The sequence below is a fragment of the Anopheles maculipalpis genome, chromosome 3RL, assembly GCF_943734695.1.
Source record: "Anopheles maculipalpis chromosome 3RL, idAnoMacuDA_375_x, whole genome shotgun sequence".
NCBI classification, from domain to species: domain Eukaryota; kingdom Metazoa; phylum Arthropoda; class Insecta; order Diptera; family Culicidae; genus Anopheles; species Anopheles maculipalpis.
The window spans coordinates 19,639,989-19,659,629 of NC_064872.1; the positions used below are offsets into that span (position 1 = coordinate 19,639,989).

The 19,641-nt window shown below is 46.1% G+C and overlaps 6 protein-coding genes across 6 annotated transcripts in view; 2 read left to right on the forward strand and 4 right to left on the reverse strand.

The window, feature by feature from the left end:
• LOC126563919 (serine-rich adhesin for platelets-like) overlaps window positions 1–1,278 on the forward strand; it is a 29,679-nt gene extending 28,401 nt beyond the window's left edge. The window contains exons 4-5 of the mRNA XM_050220719.1: window positions 58–417; window positions 483–1,278. Coding sequence (XP_050076676.1) covers window positions 58–417; window positions 483–1,278 — 1,156 coding nt within the window. The remainder of the gene's footprint in view (window positions 1–57; window positions 418–482) is intronic.
• The window catches only part of LOC126564500 (mannose-P-dolichol utilization defect 1 protein homolog), a 161,617-nt gene that overhangs the window by 128,873 nt on the left and 13,103 nt on the right, over window positions 1–19,641 (reverse strand). The gene's annotated exons all lie outside the window — the stretch shown is intronic.
• LOC126565009 (uncharacterized) lies at window positions 3,382–4,537 on the reverse strand. Its single transcript, XM_050222145.1, has 3 exons — window positions 4,299–4,537; window positions 4,128–4,224; window positions 3,382–4,057 (listed from the first exon to the last, which is right to left on the reverse strand). Exons 1-3 carry the CDS (start codon window positions 4,528–4,530, stop codon window positions 3,382–3,384), a joined length of 1,005 nt encoding a protein of 334 aa, XP_050078102.1. The 5' UTR covers window positions 4,531–4,537.
• Window positions 8,682–10,904, forward strand: LOC126564385 (sodium-coupled monocarboxylate transporter 1-like). Its single transcript, XM_050221415.1, has 7 exons — window positions 8,682–8,908; window positions 8,981–9,258; window positions 9,329–9,407; window positions 9,483–9,626; window positions 9,700–9,840; window positions 9,915–10,541; window positions 10,612–10,904. Exons 1-7 carry the CDS (start codon window positions 8,682–8,684, stop codon window positions 10,901–10,903), a joined length of 1,788 nt encoding a protein of 595 aa, XP_050077372.1. The 3' UTR covers window position 10,904.
• LOC126564731 (uncharacterized) lies at window positions 10,954–12,361 on the reverse strand. The gene is made up of 2 exons (XM_050221824.1): window positions 11,842–12,361; window positions 10,954–11,757 (listed from the first exon to the last, which is right to left on the reverse strand). Exons 1-2 carry the CDS (start codon window positions 12,322–12,324, stop codon window positions 10,954–10,956), a joined length of 1,287 nt encoding a protein of 428 aa, XP_050077781.1. The 5' UTR covers window positions 12,325–12,361.
• On the reverse strand, window positions 14,036–19,059 carry LOC126563974 (thioredoxin domain-containing protein 11). Its single transcript, XM_050220856.1, has 5 exons — window positions 17,978–19,059; window positions 17,724–17,918; window positions 15,579–17,164; window positions 15,375–15,501; window positions 14,036–14,332 (listed from the first exon to the last, which is right to left on the reverse strand). Exons 1-5 carry the CDS (start codon window positions 18,974–18,976, stop codon window positions 14,036–14,038), a joined length of 3,204 nt encoding a protein of 1,067 aa, XP_050076813.1. The 5' UTR covers window positions 18,977–19,059.

The following is a 19,641-nucleotide window of genomic DNA, read 5'->3' on the forward strand; positions in this document are numbered from 1 at the left end:
TATGAATAGGTCATCTTGATATCTTGATAACACGCTTGTACATCATTTTGCCCACAGGGAAGGTTCGATTAAACCGAACGATGAAATTGTCAACATCCTCGGGAAGCGACTGCGTGGTCTGTCGATGCGTCAGGTGCAGGAGTTGCTGAATAGCTGTGCACGGCGTGGTACTGGCCGTACCAGCATCGATCTTGTCATTTGTCGCAGTAAGGCAAATGGCACCGATCACCAAGACGACGACACCGACCACAACCACCATCAACAGCAAAGGCCACCGTCTGTGAATCGACGATTGTTCCGCAATAGCCGCAAGATATCGCTCGACTCGTACCTGGAAGACGAACGGCCGGATCATGGCAGTGGAAGCGAGACCGGTTCCGAGCAGGACACCACCAACTACACGTCGATTGCTATCAAGTATGTATGAACCCAACTGTCTGAGAATTGCTCGAGCACTAATCACACACTATCCTCTCTTTCAGAATCGATGGTAACAAGTACAACACGCTCGGAACTCCACGACGTTCGAAGCAACCACTCTCGATGGTTTACAAACAGCAGTCCCAACAGCTCCAACAATCTCAACCACCTTCCCTCAATACCGTCGTAACCTGCGATAGCATCCCTGCTACGGAAGTGGACTCACAGCCACCCTCCCTCGACTGCGCTAAACGTCGTTCGTTCACCAAAAATGTTACCCCAACGCAACCCTCCAACACATCCTCGAAAGTCGTGCGCCGATCGCTCGTCGGCAAACAGTCCAACGCTAACCCGACACAACCCGTTACAACGGCCCGCAGCACAATGAACCTTTGTGACGACGAGAAGCTCGAACTGCACGCATCCACCTCGGATGATGCAGAAACAAGCAGTGGAACGAGTTCGCTCGAGCTGGACAAATCAACCGCCAGCAATTTCTGCACGCTTCCGCGACGTCCAAAATCGAGCGCTCTCTGTTCCTTCCATACGGTTACGTTCGAGAAGGGACCGGGCAAGAAGTCACTAGGTTTCACCATTGTTGGAGGCCGCGATAGTCCACGTGGTGCACTTGGGATCTTCATCAAGAGCATCCTACCGACCGGACAGGCGGCCGAAGATGGACGATTGCGGGCGGGTGATGAAGTGCTCGCTGTTAATGGGCAGGTGTGTCACGATCTTACCCACCTGGAAGCGGTGAAAATGTTCAAGAGCATCAAAACGGGCGAGATTGTGCTGCAACTGTGCCGGCGGAACAAGTCCGCCCATCGCTCGATGGATATTGATGCGAATGCGTGTTGAGATGGGCATGCAAGGAAGTGGTTTTAGCAAGACTTATTAGCTGGTAGCGTGGGTCGTGGTTGCAAGGGAAACCTTTGCTGGGTTAGGACAGATCAGGGTTCTACTTAGTAGACTGTGTATGTGAGAGTGTGTGCGTGTGTGCGTTAAGTAAACGAGCCGGAGGTGTAAATAATACATCTATCCTCCATTCGCTGACGAAAGTTAGCGTTATCTTGTGGAGTGCAGTGTAGAGTAGAGCGTCAGCAAGTGTCTGTATGTGTATTTGGTATTGAATATAATTAAACTATGAACTGAAATATCCTACAAAAATGTTTTACTTCTTTAATAGAGAGGTTATGTGATGTGGAATGTATCACCTAGGAAATGTGAAACATCCAAAATGGGATTGAATAGAGATATCAAAGAAGATACAATATTCGCCATTCGAAAGCTACAAAGATTTCCTGTAAGTTGTTCCCTATCAAAAACTTCGGTAGCTTATGTCGATAGAGGGAGTAATGGCTTTTTTATCCAGTCAGTCAGAGAGAAGAGAGAAAGAATACCTGCCTGCCAGATGGTAAACGCCACAACTCGTAGTTCTGATTCCTCTGAGAACTGTCACTTTTGGCTGCATTAGTCGATCAAGATGTACGTGTAGTCTTCTGTTACCTGGTATGAAATTTTGCTGCATCTAAATTTGCCTCGTTTTGAGTCAATTTTCTACTGGGAAGGGGTCAATTTTATGCGTCGCTAAGTTTGCAAAACGCAAAGCACTGGTCGGTGTTTTTCTACCCGGTGAGCAAAATTCGATGTTACGCTTTCCGGTACAAACAAGATCGGAATATGTTTCTCTTCGGAGGGAGAACATATTTTAATATCAAACGAAATGGAAATTATAACGATTTTTTTTCACATTATTTTTTAAAGTAATAAATTTTGTCTCTCTTAATAGATAATAATCCCAGTGAAGACGATGATACTAGAATTGGGTTAATCAACAAGTTAGGTTAAGTGTTACGACTCGGCGCCGTATTTTCATTCCTTTCTGTGCTGATTTTGTACATTTTTCTCAGGGCATTTTTTCCATGTTTTTATGTTTGTATGTTGGCGGGGGCGAGAGAGGTGCCACTGAGTAACTGAACCGAGCCTCCTGTAGATCTTCATAGACAAAGTACGTACAGCTCTGGCAGGGAATGAAATTTTTGATGGAATTTACCCATCTAAGGACGAATGGAGTTCTCTAGCCAGCGAAGCTCCTCTGGCGACCACCAGCTCCGCCCATAAGTTAGTCCGCCACTGTCTACGTCAAGTAAAGGTGTTTGCGTTAAAGTAAAATTTGCGCTACATGAACTCTATGCTAGACAGCCGACGTCCTACTGTAGGACGGATACCAACGATGCATATTCCAACACAAAGCGTGAAGAGTTCTCAACCATCCTGACTAATCCTCAGAAATAAAACCCACCATCCCCGTAAGATCTAGAGTAGTACGTTTATTGTTTTGTTGCATGTTTCTTTAAAATTCCCACAAAATGATGCTCGTCACAATCACTGGACTGGATTAATATTTTGACCTTCTCCTGTGTCCTACCTTGATTCACATTCATGTCAGCAATGGGAGGAATGAAGCAAGTATTCAGGCTGTTCTATGTATACGTTGGACTCGTGTGCGCCCTCCAGTGTTGCCTGCTCTAAAGTTTTGGTGGATGTAGCAGGGAGTGGGAAAAAAGATGGGCAGGATAGCTGGGAGAGAGTTCTTATAACGAGTAGCGATTGCACTGTGGTGCACTGCGTTTATGCTATTATTATAGTGGTTTAGATGCGTGGTAATACATTAGATTAAGCAGGATGTACGGTACGCGACAAGAAAGATACCCTTCTTCTTACTCGTGCCTATCGTCTTGTGTAGTGTATAAATCATTTTCACTGTTCTACCATCTTTAGAGGAACATTCTTCACAACGGCATTCAGGTCCCCTCTACCCGCACGCGCGCAATAGGAAGGAAGGATGTCTTCACCTCTTTTTTTTTATTAGGAATGCGTTCAGTTCCAATTCTCACTCAGCCACCATCGGTCTGCATCTTCTAGCAGCGATGGCTTAATTCCTTCCTCTCCTCCTTCTACTCAGTTCTTAATGTCGCTGATTCGTCGCGACAAGGACCCACCAACACTAGCAGCTGAAATTGAAGAATTACCATGCATCTTGCGCCCCATCGTTGAGCTTAGCATTGTTGGGTAGAGATTGAGCGGTGCCATGTTAGGATTTTCGATGTGCGTCGGGGACGATATGAGTGTTGCTGTGCGGTTGGCTGTGCCGGCACGGTTTAGCGAACCAAGCACTTCTTGTGGCTCCTGATAGCCCGAGTCCATATCGTCAAAGTGTGCGTACGATTCCATCAGCGGCGTCGGATCCTCGTAGTCGTAGTCAACAAAGCCAGAATTCTCGAACGAGTTCTTGCTCTTGACGATTGTACCATGGGCTGATGGAATGTACTGCTCATGCTTGCGCCCATAGTCAATCACCTCGTAGTGATCCTCCGGATTACCACCGTACGATTCCGTGATAAAGTGTTGCGTACCGTGCGGAGTCAGTGCGGCCCACAGTGTACGATTGTCCGGATGTGCCGCTGCCTGCTGATGATGGTGCAGATGATTGGTCGGATAGAGTATCGTACCGCCGGGCATAAATACGGCCGCCTTGGCGGTGGATGGTTCGTGACCGAGGGTGTGCAGCGGCGGTTGCTTCAGGTTGCTATCGTGATAGGAGTAGCTGAACGAGCTGCAACGGAAACAGAATCGACTGCAACAAGTGAAGTAGAATTACTTTAAGGATGCTGGATATTGATGTCTAGAAGTCTATGTGTACATACTCGCGACATTTCAGCATCAACATGGCTAAGAGGGCTCCTAGCAGGAGGACACCAACACATGACGAAATTAGTACCAGGACCCAAGTGTCGTCCATTCCTAGAAAGTGCAAGCAAACAAATCGGTCAACATATTCTCTTTAGGTCCTCGGACATCGTCATTCTAGAGCTCACCATTTCCGGGCAGCTCGACAAACTCCATCCCGGACTGTTCGTTCGCCTTCAGGGACGGTTCGCAGATGAAAGCGGCACTGCACAGTAGGCTGTTATTATTGTTGCCATTCGGTTTACTGGCGGCCACCAGCGCATTTCTGGGCAACAAGAACGATGACAATGGTGGCGGTGGCATCGACAGTATCATATCGGGCGGTGGCCCCAACTCTAGACAATCCCCGAGGCAGCTCATGATGCTCTGTGCTTACGTTAAACACTGGTCCTCCTTAACTCGATTCGATTCAAAGTCGATTAACTACAAAGAGGACAATCAATTAAACACTTTTAACGACACCATAGTGTACTACTTTTATAAAACGAACACAATTTGCGTAATTACTGCACTAAACTCACTTTTTTGCACAGCTAAAATAGGCTTTTCGACCCCGACCGATACGCGCTTCGTTCGCAAACTACTGGAATTCACCGTTTTCTTGTTGTGTGTGCGTAGAAAATTTTGCTCCTCCACACTGCAAAAGGATGTGTGTGCGTGTTTACACAGTGGTTATGCGCACGCGTCCTTGCAACTCTACATACAAAACCTCACGCACACAGAGCTACACACCGTGTGCATGGACTACTAAGGTGTGGAGGGTGTTGATGTGCTGTGTGTTTTTATTGATTTCTGAATTATGGGTTTTCCATTCTGGTTGGAAGGCGAAAGAGAACGACAGAGACAGACCGAAAGAGACTGTGGAAAACGAGGATGAAGGAATTGGGAAGCGATGAGTCAAAATAAACAGTGTGTTTTCCCTCCTCTGGATAAAGAAAAAAAGGGGGAAAATGAAAGGGAAAAAAGGAAACATCTAAACAGGAATATACAATCGGAGTAAAGGAAGCTAGTTCTGCTTCCTTCCGCACATCAGCACGCTATCCACTACCTTCAGGGGTTTCCTTCCTATTCGTCCTTGTTTCATAATTGAGGACCGATGCTCACCTTGCCACGGTGACTCCTACTGGAGGGAAAATGCGCAGAATGGGAACATTCTTTGCACCTGTGTGCCGTCGCCGTGCGTCGTCCTGTTTGTGTGTTGGTGGAGATGATTGCTTCATGCATCGAGCAAGCCGGGACACATTGCACGGGACTGCGAAAAGCGCACTTCCGAACGGTGAATAGGCCAATCTCCCTCGATACGGTCTGGTGAAAAGATGATGAGGTTTTAGGGTATGATGTAGCTGCTGTGCTGGATGCAGGAAAATAATACAGAACGCGAGGGCGAGGATGAAAGTTTACTAATTGGGGAGATTTTTGTAGTCTCGCTGCTCTTCAGGGGATTGCATGTTTTTGGTTTTTAATTTTAATTGGACAGGTTGAAAGAGGCTACACGCTTTGAGGCATGTTCTGAATTCTAGGCAACAAATATAGCGATTTTGAGGTGCTAGGAGCAAGTCAAAAGTTTCAGTGCCCTATCTATAATTTTTGAGAAGGACTAAAACTACGAACAAGGCAGAACAGGGGTTCAAATCCCAACCGATTTAGTGTTGGGAACGTAAATCAGAAAGTCTAGTAAGCAATTCGATGGCCGGCGTGTCCTTGTAAATCGTTAAGCCTAGAAGAACAATACTACGAACATGTGTGAATCATAAAGAAATCTTATCAGATGCTAGAGGCCCTTAACATTTCGCTACTTAAGCGAATTTTCCTATTCCTCCTTAGTAACTGTCAGGGCATGGGAACCACGGACACAAAGAGAGCCTCGAATATTGGCTGGGTGCCCTGTCCGAAACCGTGGATATATTCTATCGAAGATAGAGCTTTGAGCAATCCTTCTCCAAGGTTGTGCAAGGGTCCTAATTCGCTACTGATTGCAGGCTACCTTTGATGATGAAAAGTTCCATCTCGTACCCGAATGCAGACTTGAGAAGGAGGTAATTATCTTTACCATATGTAGTATTATTATAGTAACAAAGTATAAGAAGGGACGAGTAAATTGAGGAATCGACGGCGAAATAGTTTGTCCCCTTATACGCGTGAGAGTCTCAAAGTTGTGTTGTCTTGTTCTTTTTTTTTTTTTTTTTTGTTAAACTTATTAATACAAAAAGCTTATTATAATCAAATAGATTCTGTTGACAACTGCAATTAAACATTACAAATTGAGATGGGACATCTACACAAATATATACACAAAACAATATTTGTTTAAGAGATACGGCAAACCTGTGTAAGAATTCCAGCATGATACTCGCATTCTTTATTTCTCTGGGCAATCTGTTGTACCGGTGAATCCCTTTAAAAACAAAGATTTTCTAGCACTATGAGGTAGTACATGCAGAATTCTGAGCTCACCTGCGCACAAAGAACCTCTTCCCCGGTTACCAGTTTTAATGTGATAGGGGCTCTCAACTTTCATTACGCTCCATGGCAAGTAAGCTGCAAAACAGCAGACGATGTATGTCCATCCACATCTCAATATTAGCCTCATAATACGATAATTTAACCGTTGAAGACCAATAATTTGTCTTTTATTGCCAAAAAAATTGTTGTCGAACTGGTTGCAAATTTCCTGAAGATATTCCAGGAGCATCTTACTAGTTCCCATAGCAATTACTATGGACCTTTTTCATTTATCAACAATTGAGCAACAATCGAGAAAGTATTCGAGTTTATTTACCAAATCAGATAGGCCTGAAACCGTTCAGAATTACTTACAGGTGATGACTATCATCTAAATTGATAGATCTTGACTAGAGGTTTAATGACAACAAGCAATCATTCTTAACATTAATATCACTTACATCAATAATGTCCAGAACTAAATCCGATGAGAACGCTTTCGGTCTAATGTCTATTTTCACTGCAGCAAAACCTAAACGGTATACTTCGCTTCGTGAAAACGTGGAGAAACCTCATCAAACGTTGAGGACAATCAAGCAAACCTTCACTTCACTAGACCTCAAGATTGATGCGGAAGATGGACCATGGAAGCTCAGTACAACTCCAATATCCTCGCTTCTAAGTGGCGTTTAATGGGTACGAAACTTTAACTTCCACACTTATTTTTAGGCCACAATTTCCGGTACACGCAGAAATCGATTATCCAAAATAGATTACTGCTCTAGCTCTCGTACCCTTGCCGTTGACAACATGGCGACTCCAACATGCAACATACTTAGTTCATTGTACTTCCTGTTATCTTCCCAAAAAAAGGCAAAACCCCAAAAGGCAAACAACCACTCGTACTCCGGTAAATATTAAATAACAACGTCATCAGCCAAAAGTTCCACGAGATAATCCGACGAGACGAATGATAATTCGCGAACAGCAGCTTAACAGATCTACGAGCAATGATCAACGTACGAAAAGTCATTGCCTCGACACTTTCTTTATTTCTTTTGCTTGACAAGCGATGACCTACTCAAATTCTTAATTTTTCCCAACAAAAAATCTTACCCAGTTACCTTTTGGCTATGGACTGACACTAAGGTGTCAGCGTCAGCATACCCTACGTTGGTTTTGTACTGCATCATCCTTGTAGACGTGGCAAACTCCGGGTTCGCTACCGGGTCGGGCCTTCTGTGATCAACGGTCCAGATCTCTCACAGATCTCTGTGATCAGATCTCTCACCCAAACACTTAATGGGCTTATCACCTACGAAGTCTTCCTGCCGGCTTACCTTTGTGTGCGCGTTGGACATCAGCCTCATAACACCCCCAAATGATAATAGAAGATCACCTTCCCTTCAGATGTATCATGCCTGTGTCCACGGTAGCATCATCTGTTTGTGGGGGGATGACCCGATAGGGAGACGAGGATTAGGGGCCTTTGTGCTATGGACAACAAGTTGAATTAAACAGACAAAAAACAAATCGTCTCACTTATCTCACCCGCGCTCCCCGTTCCAACCGACTGGATCTTCCCCATTAAGCTAACATGAATGAAATCCCTCACAGCGAATCACACGACGACGGCTTTTCGGGAGTCTCCGCGGATCTTAAACATCGCGATCGCGACTCCACGAACTCACACAGTCACACGCGCCCGGCACGGCCGCTATCTTGACATCTTTTAAAATAGCTCATCCACGCAGTGGCACGGACGCAGTCGTATCCAATCGGTCGGGAAGGTGCATCGAGCCGACTTTCTCTCGCATAACTGCGTGCCTTGAGGCCAACTTGAGGAGGAGTTTGTTTGTCTAGAAGTGTTCGCGGCCAGCGGTCGCTAAAAATATCTAATCGACCGTAATTGAAGTTTACCGGTGGTTTCGCTTCCGTATTGCGGCTTTGCGTGACGCAGGAGAAGGTGTCGTGTGCCCGATGGTGATGTTTGTAGGCTTCTTAGAGCTGTAACAGTTGTAACTCGCTGCGATCGCTAATTTGGAACGTAAACGTGTCGAGATCCAGCGATGGACCAAAGTGCGTCAGTTGGGGATGATGCTGCGCCGGCATTGGAGCAACGGTTACTGTTTTCTCCGGTCGATTATGTCATCTTCTTTGCGATGCTCGGCTTGTCGGCCCTGATCGGTGTGTACTATGGATTCTTTGCCAAGCAGAAGCAGAACAATACCGCCGAGTATCTGCTTGGCAGCAAGCAGATGAAGGTGTTCCCGGTGGCCATGTCACTGACAGCGACGTAAGTCACAGCGACCACAATGGGGACGATTGCAATGAATGAACCTTGTAATCACGGACAACCCTTTTCTAGCCACATCTCAGCCATCACGATGCTTGGTGTACCGGCGGAGATGTACAAGTACGGCATACAGTACTGGGCCTGCTCGATATCGGGCCTTATAGTGACGATCTTCATGGTGTACGTGTTTCTGCCCGTGTTCCACGAGCTCCAGACAGTCTCGTGCTACAGCTACATCGAGCAACGGTTCGATAAACGGACCCGAACGCTAGCGAGCGGTCTCTTCATGTTTTACTGTCTACTAAACACACCGGTCATTATCTATGCGCCCGCCATTTGCTTCAGTCAAGGTAAGTGCCTTCACAACCCAGCGCACCAGTCTCACCGCGCTCACTTTATCGCCTATCTCTCGCACCACAGTCACCGGTATCAATGTGCACATCATTACGCCGGTGATTTGCTGTATCTGCATATTCTACACAACATTCGGTGGCATACGGTACGGTTTAGAAGGGACAAGCAATTGCAGGGACACCCCGTTCACTAAGCACTCTATTTGCTTTGATGATTTCAGTGCGGTAATATGGACGGATACGTTACAGTTTGGTGCGATGTTATGTGCACTGTTCGTGGTAATGACCCTCGGGACCTTGCAGCTTGGTGGAGTGATCAATGTGTTTAAGCTAGCTGAAGCTGGTGGTCGTTTGATATGGTTTAAGTGAGTTTTGGCTGAATGTTTCGTTCGCATGAATGCTCCCGCCTACAAAATCTTCCTTCCTTTAATCGTCTAGTATGGATCCCGACCCTTATCTTCGGACCTCCTTCTGGCTGGTATCGGTAGGACTCACCTCAATGTGGATCTCGAACATTGGTGTAACACCGGAGTGTGTGCAGCGCTTCCTAACCATCCCGGACATGTCGAGCGCCAAGAAGTAAGCCATCTTCCGCTTAATCATTCCCCCAAAAAGGCACTTCTCTAGACTAACCTCTCCATACTCTCTTGCAGAGCAGTTTGGATCTTCGGTGTAGGTCATATTCTCGTCAAACTCTTCTCCGTGTACAATGGTTTGCTAATCTTCGGCAAATATCACGACTGTGATCCCATCCACGAAGGAACCGTCCAAAAGTATGATCAGATCTTCGCCTACTATGTGCTCGACGTTGCCCGTCACATACCAGGCCTCCCAGGTCTGTTTGTGGTGGGTATCTTTTCGGCCGCCCTTTCCTCAATGTCTACCAGCATGAACACACTGTCCGGAACGCTTTTCGAAGACTTTATAAGGCCACGGTTCGCACTGAAGGACAAAACCGCTAGCACGGTGGTAAAAGGGATGGTAATGACGATCGGTGTGATCTGTCTTCTGCTGGTGTTTGTCGTCGAGCAGCTCGGCAGTATCTTTAGCTTGGCCATTTCTGTTTCGGGTGTTACATCCGGCACAATGCTCGGTATCTTCTTCCTTGGCATGTTTTCACCACACATTAACGGACGTGGTGCATTCTGGGGTGCGATCGTATCGTTGGTATCGCTCAGTGTAATTGCCGTCGGTGCACAGCTAGAGATTCTTGGAGGACATCTCAAGTATGAAAGCCTGCCGTTCCGGTACGATGGATGCAGTGGGTTCAATGTGACGGGGTAATGATCACTATAAGAGCAAGCTGCCAGAAACCATATTCTAATAGTTGTTTGATACTTCTGTTTTCAGTGAGGAAACGAGCACCTTCTACCGAGACGCAGCAGGACACGACAACTCCGAAGTTCCTTGGGTGTTCCGTATCGGCTTCATGTACTACTCACTGCTCGGCACAATCATCGTCATCGTGGTGGGGATTGTGGTGAGCATCGTAACGGGCGGACAAAAGGAACGGGTCCCACTCAATCTACTCACTCCCTGGGTACGGCCACTCTATCGCTCACTAGACTACACGCCCGAAAAGGGTGATTACAAGCTAACGCGAAGTTGTGAAATGACCGATATAGAGAAAATTCCCAAATGAATCCCACTCTAGTTTTGTACATCCCTTTGTGTTGCTTCTATCAGTCAATTCTATCCAATTGCCGCGCGTGCGTAACTCCTATTCGGCATCTTACTCACGATGTAGCGCAATCGTTCTTCACGCAAATGTTTCGCCAACAGTGTCGCTGCCTGATCGGCGCTATCAAAGTCCTGTTTCAGCGTTTCGTTGTAACATTCGTGCAGCCAGTTAACGGCTTTCGTTACGTTCGCACTAAACACACCGAACACATCGCGCGTATGCTGATACCGGGCCGGATTGACCATGTCCGTGAGGAGGTAGATCAATGCATGCCGTACGGCAGACTGCTGACGGATAGTAATGTACGGAATCTCGACCGATGGAAGTGCTGCCTGGGCGGCTTCCAGTGCCATCAGGGCACCGTGACAGGTGGTCCTTGCGTCTAGGGCTAGTGTTATCGTTTCTTCCGCGTTTTTCGTTGGTCTTATTAGCTCCCAATGATCGACTGCCTGGTGGAGTCCTTTAGCGGCCGCCCGGAGTAATCCTCCAGCGATTCGCCACTGTTCAACGGCACCTCCGAGTCGATCTCGTACGTCCCGGGCCGAATCCAATTCGGCATCAAGCTTCTGCTCGTTCATAGTTCCGTACGCACCGTTGTATACTGACCCTAGTAGACGATCCTGTTCGTGATATAATCGCTTTAGCCGCTCGAAAGATGCTCTTAGGGTTAGAGCACGTTTTTGGGAATGTATGATCATCTCCTCACGAAAGTGATCCGCTTCTTGATCCATTGCTGTGCGGGAAAGTCGCGCTATGAACTCTTCCTGCTGTGCCGCCTTAAACTGGTTGGACACGATGTCCAGCTTGAGGATGATCTGAAAAGAGAGTGACGCATTATGTCATCGGTATCCGGCATCCTGACCAATTGCGTCATCATTTCTTCAACGTACTTCACGAACCTTAACCATCTCTTTGCGTGCATTTTCCGTCACACTGTTCGTATCAGGTGACACAGGTGGCCGCTTTAGTACACCTCCGGGCACTCCATTCGGAATGCTTCCATTGGGTAAAACCTCATTCGGAAGTGGTGGCGTTGGTGGTGGTTGAGATTGAGAAGTATTGCCACTTTTCAGCAGCTCTACCCATGCCTCAGCCGTCATAAGCCTTGGACCGGGTGTAGTACTTTCCAGCACACAGATTTCTTCGTCTAACCGTCTGTAAGCATCCACTATCGATTCTGGCTGGTTCGGTACGAGCGACGGTGCATATCGTCCTTCCCCATCAGTGTCCACCACCGGTGTGGTAGGATGTGGAACCGATTCCTCCAGCACAACGGACGAGGAGCATCCCATACCGGTAGTCATCACTGTACGAGCACCATTCAAGTGTCCTGCTGGTAGGCGCCGTTGGATGTTACGAAAGAACGCACGAGGATGAACCATCGGTAGCGATCAGCTTCGTTTCACGTCCGATTAGCGACTGAGCCCTTAGCTAACGAGTGCTCCTTAAGCTCGACACCTCGCATGTTCGCACGCCTTTGTGGTAGTGTCCTTATCTGTCTCGTTTCATCGCAATCGCCAGAAACGACATATTCATCGTATTAACAATAAACGTTATCCTGGCATGACATCGCACATGCGATGTCTCATACGCTCGCACAGGCACGGTATGTACCATGGTCAGAACTATAAGGATTATTAATTTCGTATTCCTAGCAATCGGTTGCGAACATAACCGGTATCGAGCGGTCTTTCGTACTCTGGCGATACACAAACAAACCGGTCCTGTGTGAAGGCAAAAGGGCGTTGAATAGTGACTGATTACAAGGTTTGATATCCTGTGTGTGAGGTGTTGAAAACGGTGTCTTCACAATGTGTCCGATTAATGGTGGGGTTTTTTGGCCACCAGACACCATTTTGGAAGTTTTTTCATATTCTAGAAGGTGTTGTTGAGACTACATCAACACCGTATGAAGAGAGGGTCGTTCATTAACCCCTTGAGAAAGCCCCTGGAAGCCCTACAGTGGAGTGGTTCAAGATAATTGTATACTTCCATGAGCGTAAAACCAAAGACACACCCGTTATTGCGTATATGACCTTAAATTATCAAATGTCAAACGCGAAGGTTAGCGGTATGGTATACTTCACTCATTCATAAAGGCCGTGAATTATTACTAACTGCTAGGCTGCCTTGCATTATCTAGCAAAGAGAGAAAGAAAGCAAGCAAAACGAACCTCAACTCTTCTCTTCTCATAAGACCTTATTATTCTTTATTAGACTATCATCGAGTTCGCAGATACCTTGTATCCACACCTTCTGTTTCGCATACATTTCACGTAGAAGTTGCATTAGAACTTGACAAACTAGTGTTTGCCAACTCAACTGTAAAACTGATTTTTTTTTTTGCAATGTTTGCCTGCCGATATAGCGCTATTTACAGTGGAACAACACATCCTGGTTCCCGAGCGGATTCGTTTAATTTGTATCTACCCCATTACTAATATCATTGCTATAAACGGCGAGAATTCACAACAGAAACCCACAAACAAACGATGAAGCGCTTACTGCTTCACGAACATAATACGGATTGGATTGCCGGAATCTCGGAGAACCAAAAGGCATCCTTACATGCTACCTTAGCTGAGTACCTCAGAGAGTTCGGTATTAGTGGATTAGTGTTTCTTTTTCTTCTTCTGGTTTGATCTTACGGAACAAATCACTTTGAGGTGGTTATTTCCGAACAATATAGAATTTGTAGGCCTTTTACTAAATTCGTGACAAAATGTTAAGACGATTTGGCTAACATTATTCGCACTGCCTGATTTTACCTTTTTCCTCCAATTTTGTTGATTGATTCTATTGTGAGATATTTAATAATTACGTCAACATTAGGTGGAACAGTTTTGAACGCCAAAATATCACGAATTTAGTAAAAGGCCTAAATAGCACATCTGCCTTCATCCGTGAGCGTTTAGATGCACGACTGGGTATTTCGGGATTAAAAAATAATACTACACAAGAATAATAATATTAACAACGAAAACAAAAGCCGCCGTAAAACTGTCCCCAGCATTTTTCCGTCCCTCTCCTAAGTTCAGCCTTATTTTGGGGCATCTTTTTCGATTGCCTTGACGTGGCGGCGAAAGGCAACGATTACAGCGTTCCCTCTGTCCTGTTGCTGCTACGACTGCTGCGCGTACGACAGTGTTCTCCCGTCCAGAGGTTGAGGATACGCTTCCTAACGTTTACCAGTTGTGTAAGATCACAGGAATGACTAAGACAGCGCAGCGTGCCAAGGTACGATTGCTTCAGTAGCTGCAGCCGACGGACGATGCGATCCCGTTTGCAGGCATCTGTTGAATGGTGGCGCCATTCGAGCAAGCTTAACCGGATGGCATCGGTTAGTTCGCGCTTGAGCATGTGCAAGCAATCGTTGCGCGATGCATTATTCTAGAGAAGAGAAAAATGATTGAAAGAAATGAGCAATTATTTTTAAGAATAACGCATTCATTAGAGAATTAATCAATTTTGGATGGCGATGGATCGAAGGTGTTAAAATTCTACCATACAGTTATTAAAGAATGCTCTCGGATTGAATTTCCACCCCTCTCTTACAAGGACGGCTTCGACATCCAGTGCACGAATTTCACCAAGTCCTTGGCTTCGCGGATGAAAATGACATCTACGCACGGGCATCTGCGGCGGTGTGCGATTCGCGTACACTCGATTAAAACGCGAGGCCAGTAGAATTGGATTGAGACTGGGACAACGCGATGAGGAGGATGGACTCATGCCCCACCTGTGCTAAACTCTGAGCAGATCAAGAGGAAACAGAACAAATCATCCCTAACGATCGTTGAAAGTTTTCGATAGTACGTATCTTGTCATAAGTAGGCGTGATTTTTCAAGACTTCATCAGCCCCTTCGAGTCTCTAAACAGTATAGAAATTGGAGACCCCAAACACATCGAACATTATGTCTATGCTCCTTATTCAGTTGCCCTTATGCCTAACCAGGTCACCGTACGAAATTTTATGTCCTTTAAAGCCTTCCCAGAGCAAAAAGTCCACAAAATCTAAGTTCAGATCTGACTCTGTAGATATTTACAAAATTCTTTGGAGGCTCTGTATCTGTTCACTCTGGAGACCCGCCAAGTATTTGTTATAACATGATCCACTTCTGCTTGGCGCCTATCTTCTCACGACAGTACTAGAGGAAAATCTTTTGGGACTCTCGTTCCCTGCTAGTTGCGTTAGTCTTTAACATAAAATTAGACTACATTATATCATTAGGTCTCGTATGGCATTATATGACCGATATGACCTTTAGTAGGTCGTCTGACCAAGAGTAATAAAAAGTTCCTCAACTCCTTAACGGCCATAGCTAGCCAGAATACAAAAGACGACGAATGGATGATAATTAGTGCATTTTCCGATTATAGGGTCATCTTCTGAAAAATATTTAAAATCAACTTAACTACTTATTAACTTACCACATCGGAGCAGAGCAAAAAGGTGGCATGTAACCGTTCTGCTGGCACAAGATTGGAAAGGACGAATCCGATTATGTTTGGTACGTTGACTTTAAGCGTTTCGGGAAATATACGACTTTCCGCTTTCCTATAACAAAAACGACAAAATTCATCTCCATTAGTCTCTTGGACTGCGTTGCCATGCTCCATCCAAGGGGGACTCACCTTCCATTGGGGAAAATAATAAGCGAAGGAAACACATCCATCGTGTACTGCCACGGTAGATCGTTCAGTTCACCATCGATCCGCACAAACCACAGATTCGGCTGATGGCGCAACAGGCGCGACACGGTAAGCAAATGGTGCGCTTGTATGTAGCAGAAGGCACACTGGGCTGAGTAGAAGCTGACCACAACGGTACGGTTCGAGTCGAGCACGGTACGCTGGAAGTTGCTCGAGTAAATCTCACGCACACGATGGTAAACATGCGGCATGCGTACTCGATCGATTTCTTCCGTTTCTCTAGATGGGTTTGGAGAGCGTTCCGAGTCGGAAGTGCTTGCTAGCTGCCTTTTCTCGGCTCGCTTTTTGGATTCTTCTTCTGCTCTGGATTTTGCTTTGGCAGCATCGAGTACTGTTCGGTGCCGATCGACGTAAGCTTGTTCCTGTTCTACATACTGTTCCACCTTAAATGCGTGCGTATGTTCGTAGATCGTGCTCTTTGATCGTAGTAATCTCTCCAACGATCGATTGTAGTAATCGTGCACAAATTTCGACAAGCTGTACAGATTGATAGGATCGCGCAGCACATATGCAGACTCATCGGTATGATCGACGATAAACGCGACGGTACGGTTTGGTTCCTTCAGCACATCTACACCAAGCCGCTCACCGAACGCATGATAAAGCCCACTGTCCATACTGATAAAGGTAAGCGTTTTGTTGTGCTTACAGGACAATCCTCCTATCGCGGAGTAATAATCTACCGAATCTTTCTGTCGCGCCGGTTCACTGAAGAAAACATTACTCTTTTCCGCTTCGGCCAACTGCAACAGCTCACACTGCCTGCGAAGACTTTGTTTTGCCAGTAACTTTGGTCCTCGATAGTCGTGCTCAGAATCAACCATTGACGTAACGATCGATTGCGCTTGCTCGTAGCTTGTATCCACCTCATTATGTCTTCTGGATGAGCATCCATCCGTTTGCCACATAAGGCTAGGCTTGCGGGATGCATCCGGACCAAATGTACCACACTCCTCGTGCGTTCCACAACCCACCGCTGGCGCAATATCACAATAATCCCGTGCCGATGCCTTCCCACCAACCGGTTTTCCATCGACAAACTTTGACGAATTGAGCACATTCACGAACGATACGGAAACGGTCGATTTGAAACCGTCTTTACACCTGTTCCGTCCATATCGATGACTTCCGGGTGTATCTTCGTCCTCCTGTGAAGGATGCCGTCCAAGGATACGTGCACAATGGTCACGTTTTTCGACATATCGTGCCGCGTTCGATGTTCGCTGGTCGGAAATGTATTCACGAGCCATTTCCAATATCCAAGCGTCGCCAGGACAGTTGTAGTATTGCATGCTGAGCTGTCTAAGCATCATGTAAGCATCGGAACTGTCTTCGTACAGTGGTCTTGGAGAGAATAGGAGCAGCACCGGACCTTGCCTTAGATATGGAGCGAGTGTGGTCGATTTAAGGTTACCGGGTGGAGCAATCCACATTGACACTACGTGAAGTTGTTTGTGGACCCAAGCGATAAGATCCTGCGGTTTCCAGGGATCAGTTCCATCGTACTCCTACGGGACAAAAGAGGAATGTTAATATAAAACAATGCGGGGCTTTGCGGTTTATTTTAACGGTTTTTCCCTTTCATTTGAAAATCGACAATTACGATATCACTTTTTACTTCACAAATTATATCCTTAACACGCAAAAAAAAATTATAGAATCAAAATTTTGAAATTTACATTACTTTGTACACAAATCTACTAAAATAAATTCAATGGTAGTGTTTTAATTGGAATTCGAAAAATAGCTTTCGAGACGTTACGGTCTTACGAAAAAAAAATTGCAGATTAACCAGAACAGCCTGGAACGGCATGGGGGATACTGGTCCAGTTTAATACAAATTTCCCAACACAACCTCAAAATAAATAACAATAGAAGTCATTTAACAAAACAAACATTATTTTTGCTATTTGTTCAGGGTAATCAATACTGTTTAAGATATTTGAAGTAATTCATGTCAAAGTCGCTAATGAAAAAAAATAAAAAATCAAAACTGTAAATCCCCATGGGAAAAACCTACAATCAGTGAAGGAAGATTCCTGCTAGGGAAATAAAAAATAAACTTACAATGGTTTCATTCCACAGGTACAAGCGAATCGAGGGGACGGTATCAACGCCAAACAGTTTGGAAGACTGGCCCGTCACGACGCCGAACGATACCTGCTGGAACGGATCCTTTTCGAGCCATTTCAGTGACGCTTGATAGTAACGCTGGTAGAGTTTGCTATGCTTTGCCACGTCTAAAAATATGACTAATACAGCCTACAAGAAAAACAAACGTATTATTTACTAATTCTTGCCCTTGAGTCGTCTCTACCTACATCCTTCCCGGTCATATGATCCATAAGATCACCCGGACTACCAAACCGGTGCAGTGGCAACATTAACGATTGCATAAACCGTGACAGGGCGGCCGTCGTCCATGCTTGATGATACTGTATAGCGAGCCCGCTCGGTTGGTATGCCATCAGCACTGGCCACGATTGTACCTTCGTGTACCGTGCCCGACACTCACCACCCGGCTGCCAACAGTTGATGGCGGCAAAATGTGCCTCCCGATAGTACAGCTGGGCCACCCGCTCGTACGCATGGCGCGCAAACTGACTTTCCGCACACCAGGGCGCATAGTACAGGACGAGCGAAAGTTCCGACACGGATACGCGCGTTTGCGTCGTCCCGAGCGCACCGGTGGGCCAATCGTTCACCAGCGAACCCTTCGCAAAGAATGGCACCGGTGGAGGGGCTTTCGATATTTTCGGCGGACTGTTCTGGATCGTCGCGTACGTGGTAAGTATGAGGGCCAGTATGCAGAGCACCTCACGGCCGTAAATGATTATCATGCTGATGCGATTGTACCGACGGGTCTTTTCATCCACCGCACCACTACTCAACAACTGTCCGTTATCACTTGCTGCTGGCTGCTGTTCGTGCACAACCGTTGCCACGTTACCATTTTCTTCTGCTGGTGGTAGCGGCCGTTCCGTTACCACCGTGCACTGTGCGTCCGCCGTGTCATCGCCCTGATGGTCCGGAGGAGTGACGGAAACCGTACTGTTCGCTACTACTGCACCACGATGACGTTGTGCTTTTGTGCGGCCCGGAAACTGCTGACGTCGCAATTGGTTCGGCGATGGAACGGTATTGTTTGCCGCAGCTGTCGATAACGTGGACGGTACCGGTACCGTGGTGGTTGGTAGTGTTGGTAGCACTACCGACGACGATGGTGCTTGTGGTGGTAGTGCAGGACGTTGCGACGATTCTTGAAAGTTGCTGCTGCTGCAATCTTCTGCTGATGACGGGTCTAATGTTAGTGCATGCATAGGGAAGTGCTTTCATTCGCCTTGGTCGCTGATGTCGGTTCCCGTTGAGGTAGCGCAAGTACCACCACGTCATTACCCTATTTGCAGAAACGGGTGTTTTTTTACTCTTATTTGCTACCTTCAAAACATTCTATACACTGGTGTGTTTTAATCGCTTGCAGACGGGCCCTTTTGAAACACTGAACACAGCTTCGGAGCGGACTGGTCCGTTTTGCTGCCTGGAGACAACACAAGATGAAATTTTCACACGCACTGCTAGCGTACACTGGTCATGGTAAAAGAATCTTTCACGTCCGGAAAATCTAATTATCGAATTCTTTTCCCTTTTTTGCTCGTAGTCCGTAATCCAATTTGGCGAATAGCAAAATAAGAAACACAAAAACACATGCACACACACAGTTGCAGCCTCTTTGCCTGACAGCTATCTGACAGCAGTCGAACAAGGTATGGTCTCAGTTGGCGATGGATTTTTCAAATATTTATTATTTTCTTCTAATTGTGGATAAAGTATACACAAAAAAGGCAATAGTCTATTTTAATGTTATTTTTACCATTTTCGTCATTTTTTCCCTCGAGGTATAAAGCCTGAAGATTTCGTCCTGAAATGGTTTGTTTTTTTTTTTTGCCAAAAACCCCTGCTATATACTGTGGTAATTTCATGCTCC

Coding starts and splice junctions, on each gene's coding strand:
- LOC126564731 (XM_050221824.1), bottom strand. CDS start 12,324: ATGGTTCATCCTCGTGCGTTCTTTCGTAACATCCAACGGCGCCTACCA. Junction 11,758..11,841: donor CACGCAAAGAGATGGTTAAG/GTTCGTGAAGTA, acceptor CTCTCTTTTCAG/ATCATCCTCAAGCTGGACAT.
- LOC126565009 (XM_050222145.1), bottom strand. CDS start 4,530: ATGAGCTGCCTCGGGGATTGTCTAGAGTTGGGGCCACCGCCCGATATG. Junction 4,225..4,298: donor TGTCGAGCTGCCCGGAAATG/GTGAGCTCTAGA, acceptor TGCACTTTCTAG/GAATGGACGACACTTGGGTC. Junction 4,058..4,127: donor TTGATGCTGAAATGTCGCGA/GTATGTACACAT, acceptor CACTTGTTGCAG/TCGATTCTGTTTCCGTTGCA.
- LOC126564385 (XM_050221415.1), top strand. CDS start 8,682: ATGGACCAAAGTGCGTCAGTTGGGGATGATGCTGCGCCGGCATTGGAG. Junction 9,627..9,699: donor GGTCGTTTGATATGGTTTAA/GTGAGTTTTGGC, acceptor TTAATCGTCTAG/TATGGATCCCGACCCTTATC. Junction 9,841..9,914: donor GACATGTCGAGCGCCAAGAA/GTAAGCCATCTT, acceptor ACTCTCTTGCAG/AGCAGTTTGGATCTTCGGTG.
- LOC126563974 (XM_050220856.1), bottom strand. CDS start 18,976: ATGCATGCACTAACATTAGACCCGTCATCAGCAGAAGATTGCAGCAGC. Junction 17,919..17,977: donor ATCATATGACCGGGAAGGAT/GTAGGTAGAGAC, acceptor TTTTTCTTGTAG/GCTGTATTAGTCATATTTTT. Junction 14,333..15,374: donor TTTTGCTCTGCTCCGATGTG/GTAAGTTAATAA, acceptor TCTCTTCTCTAG/AATAATGCATCGCGCAACGA.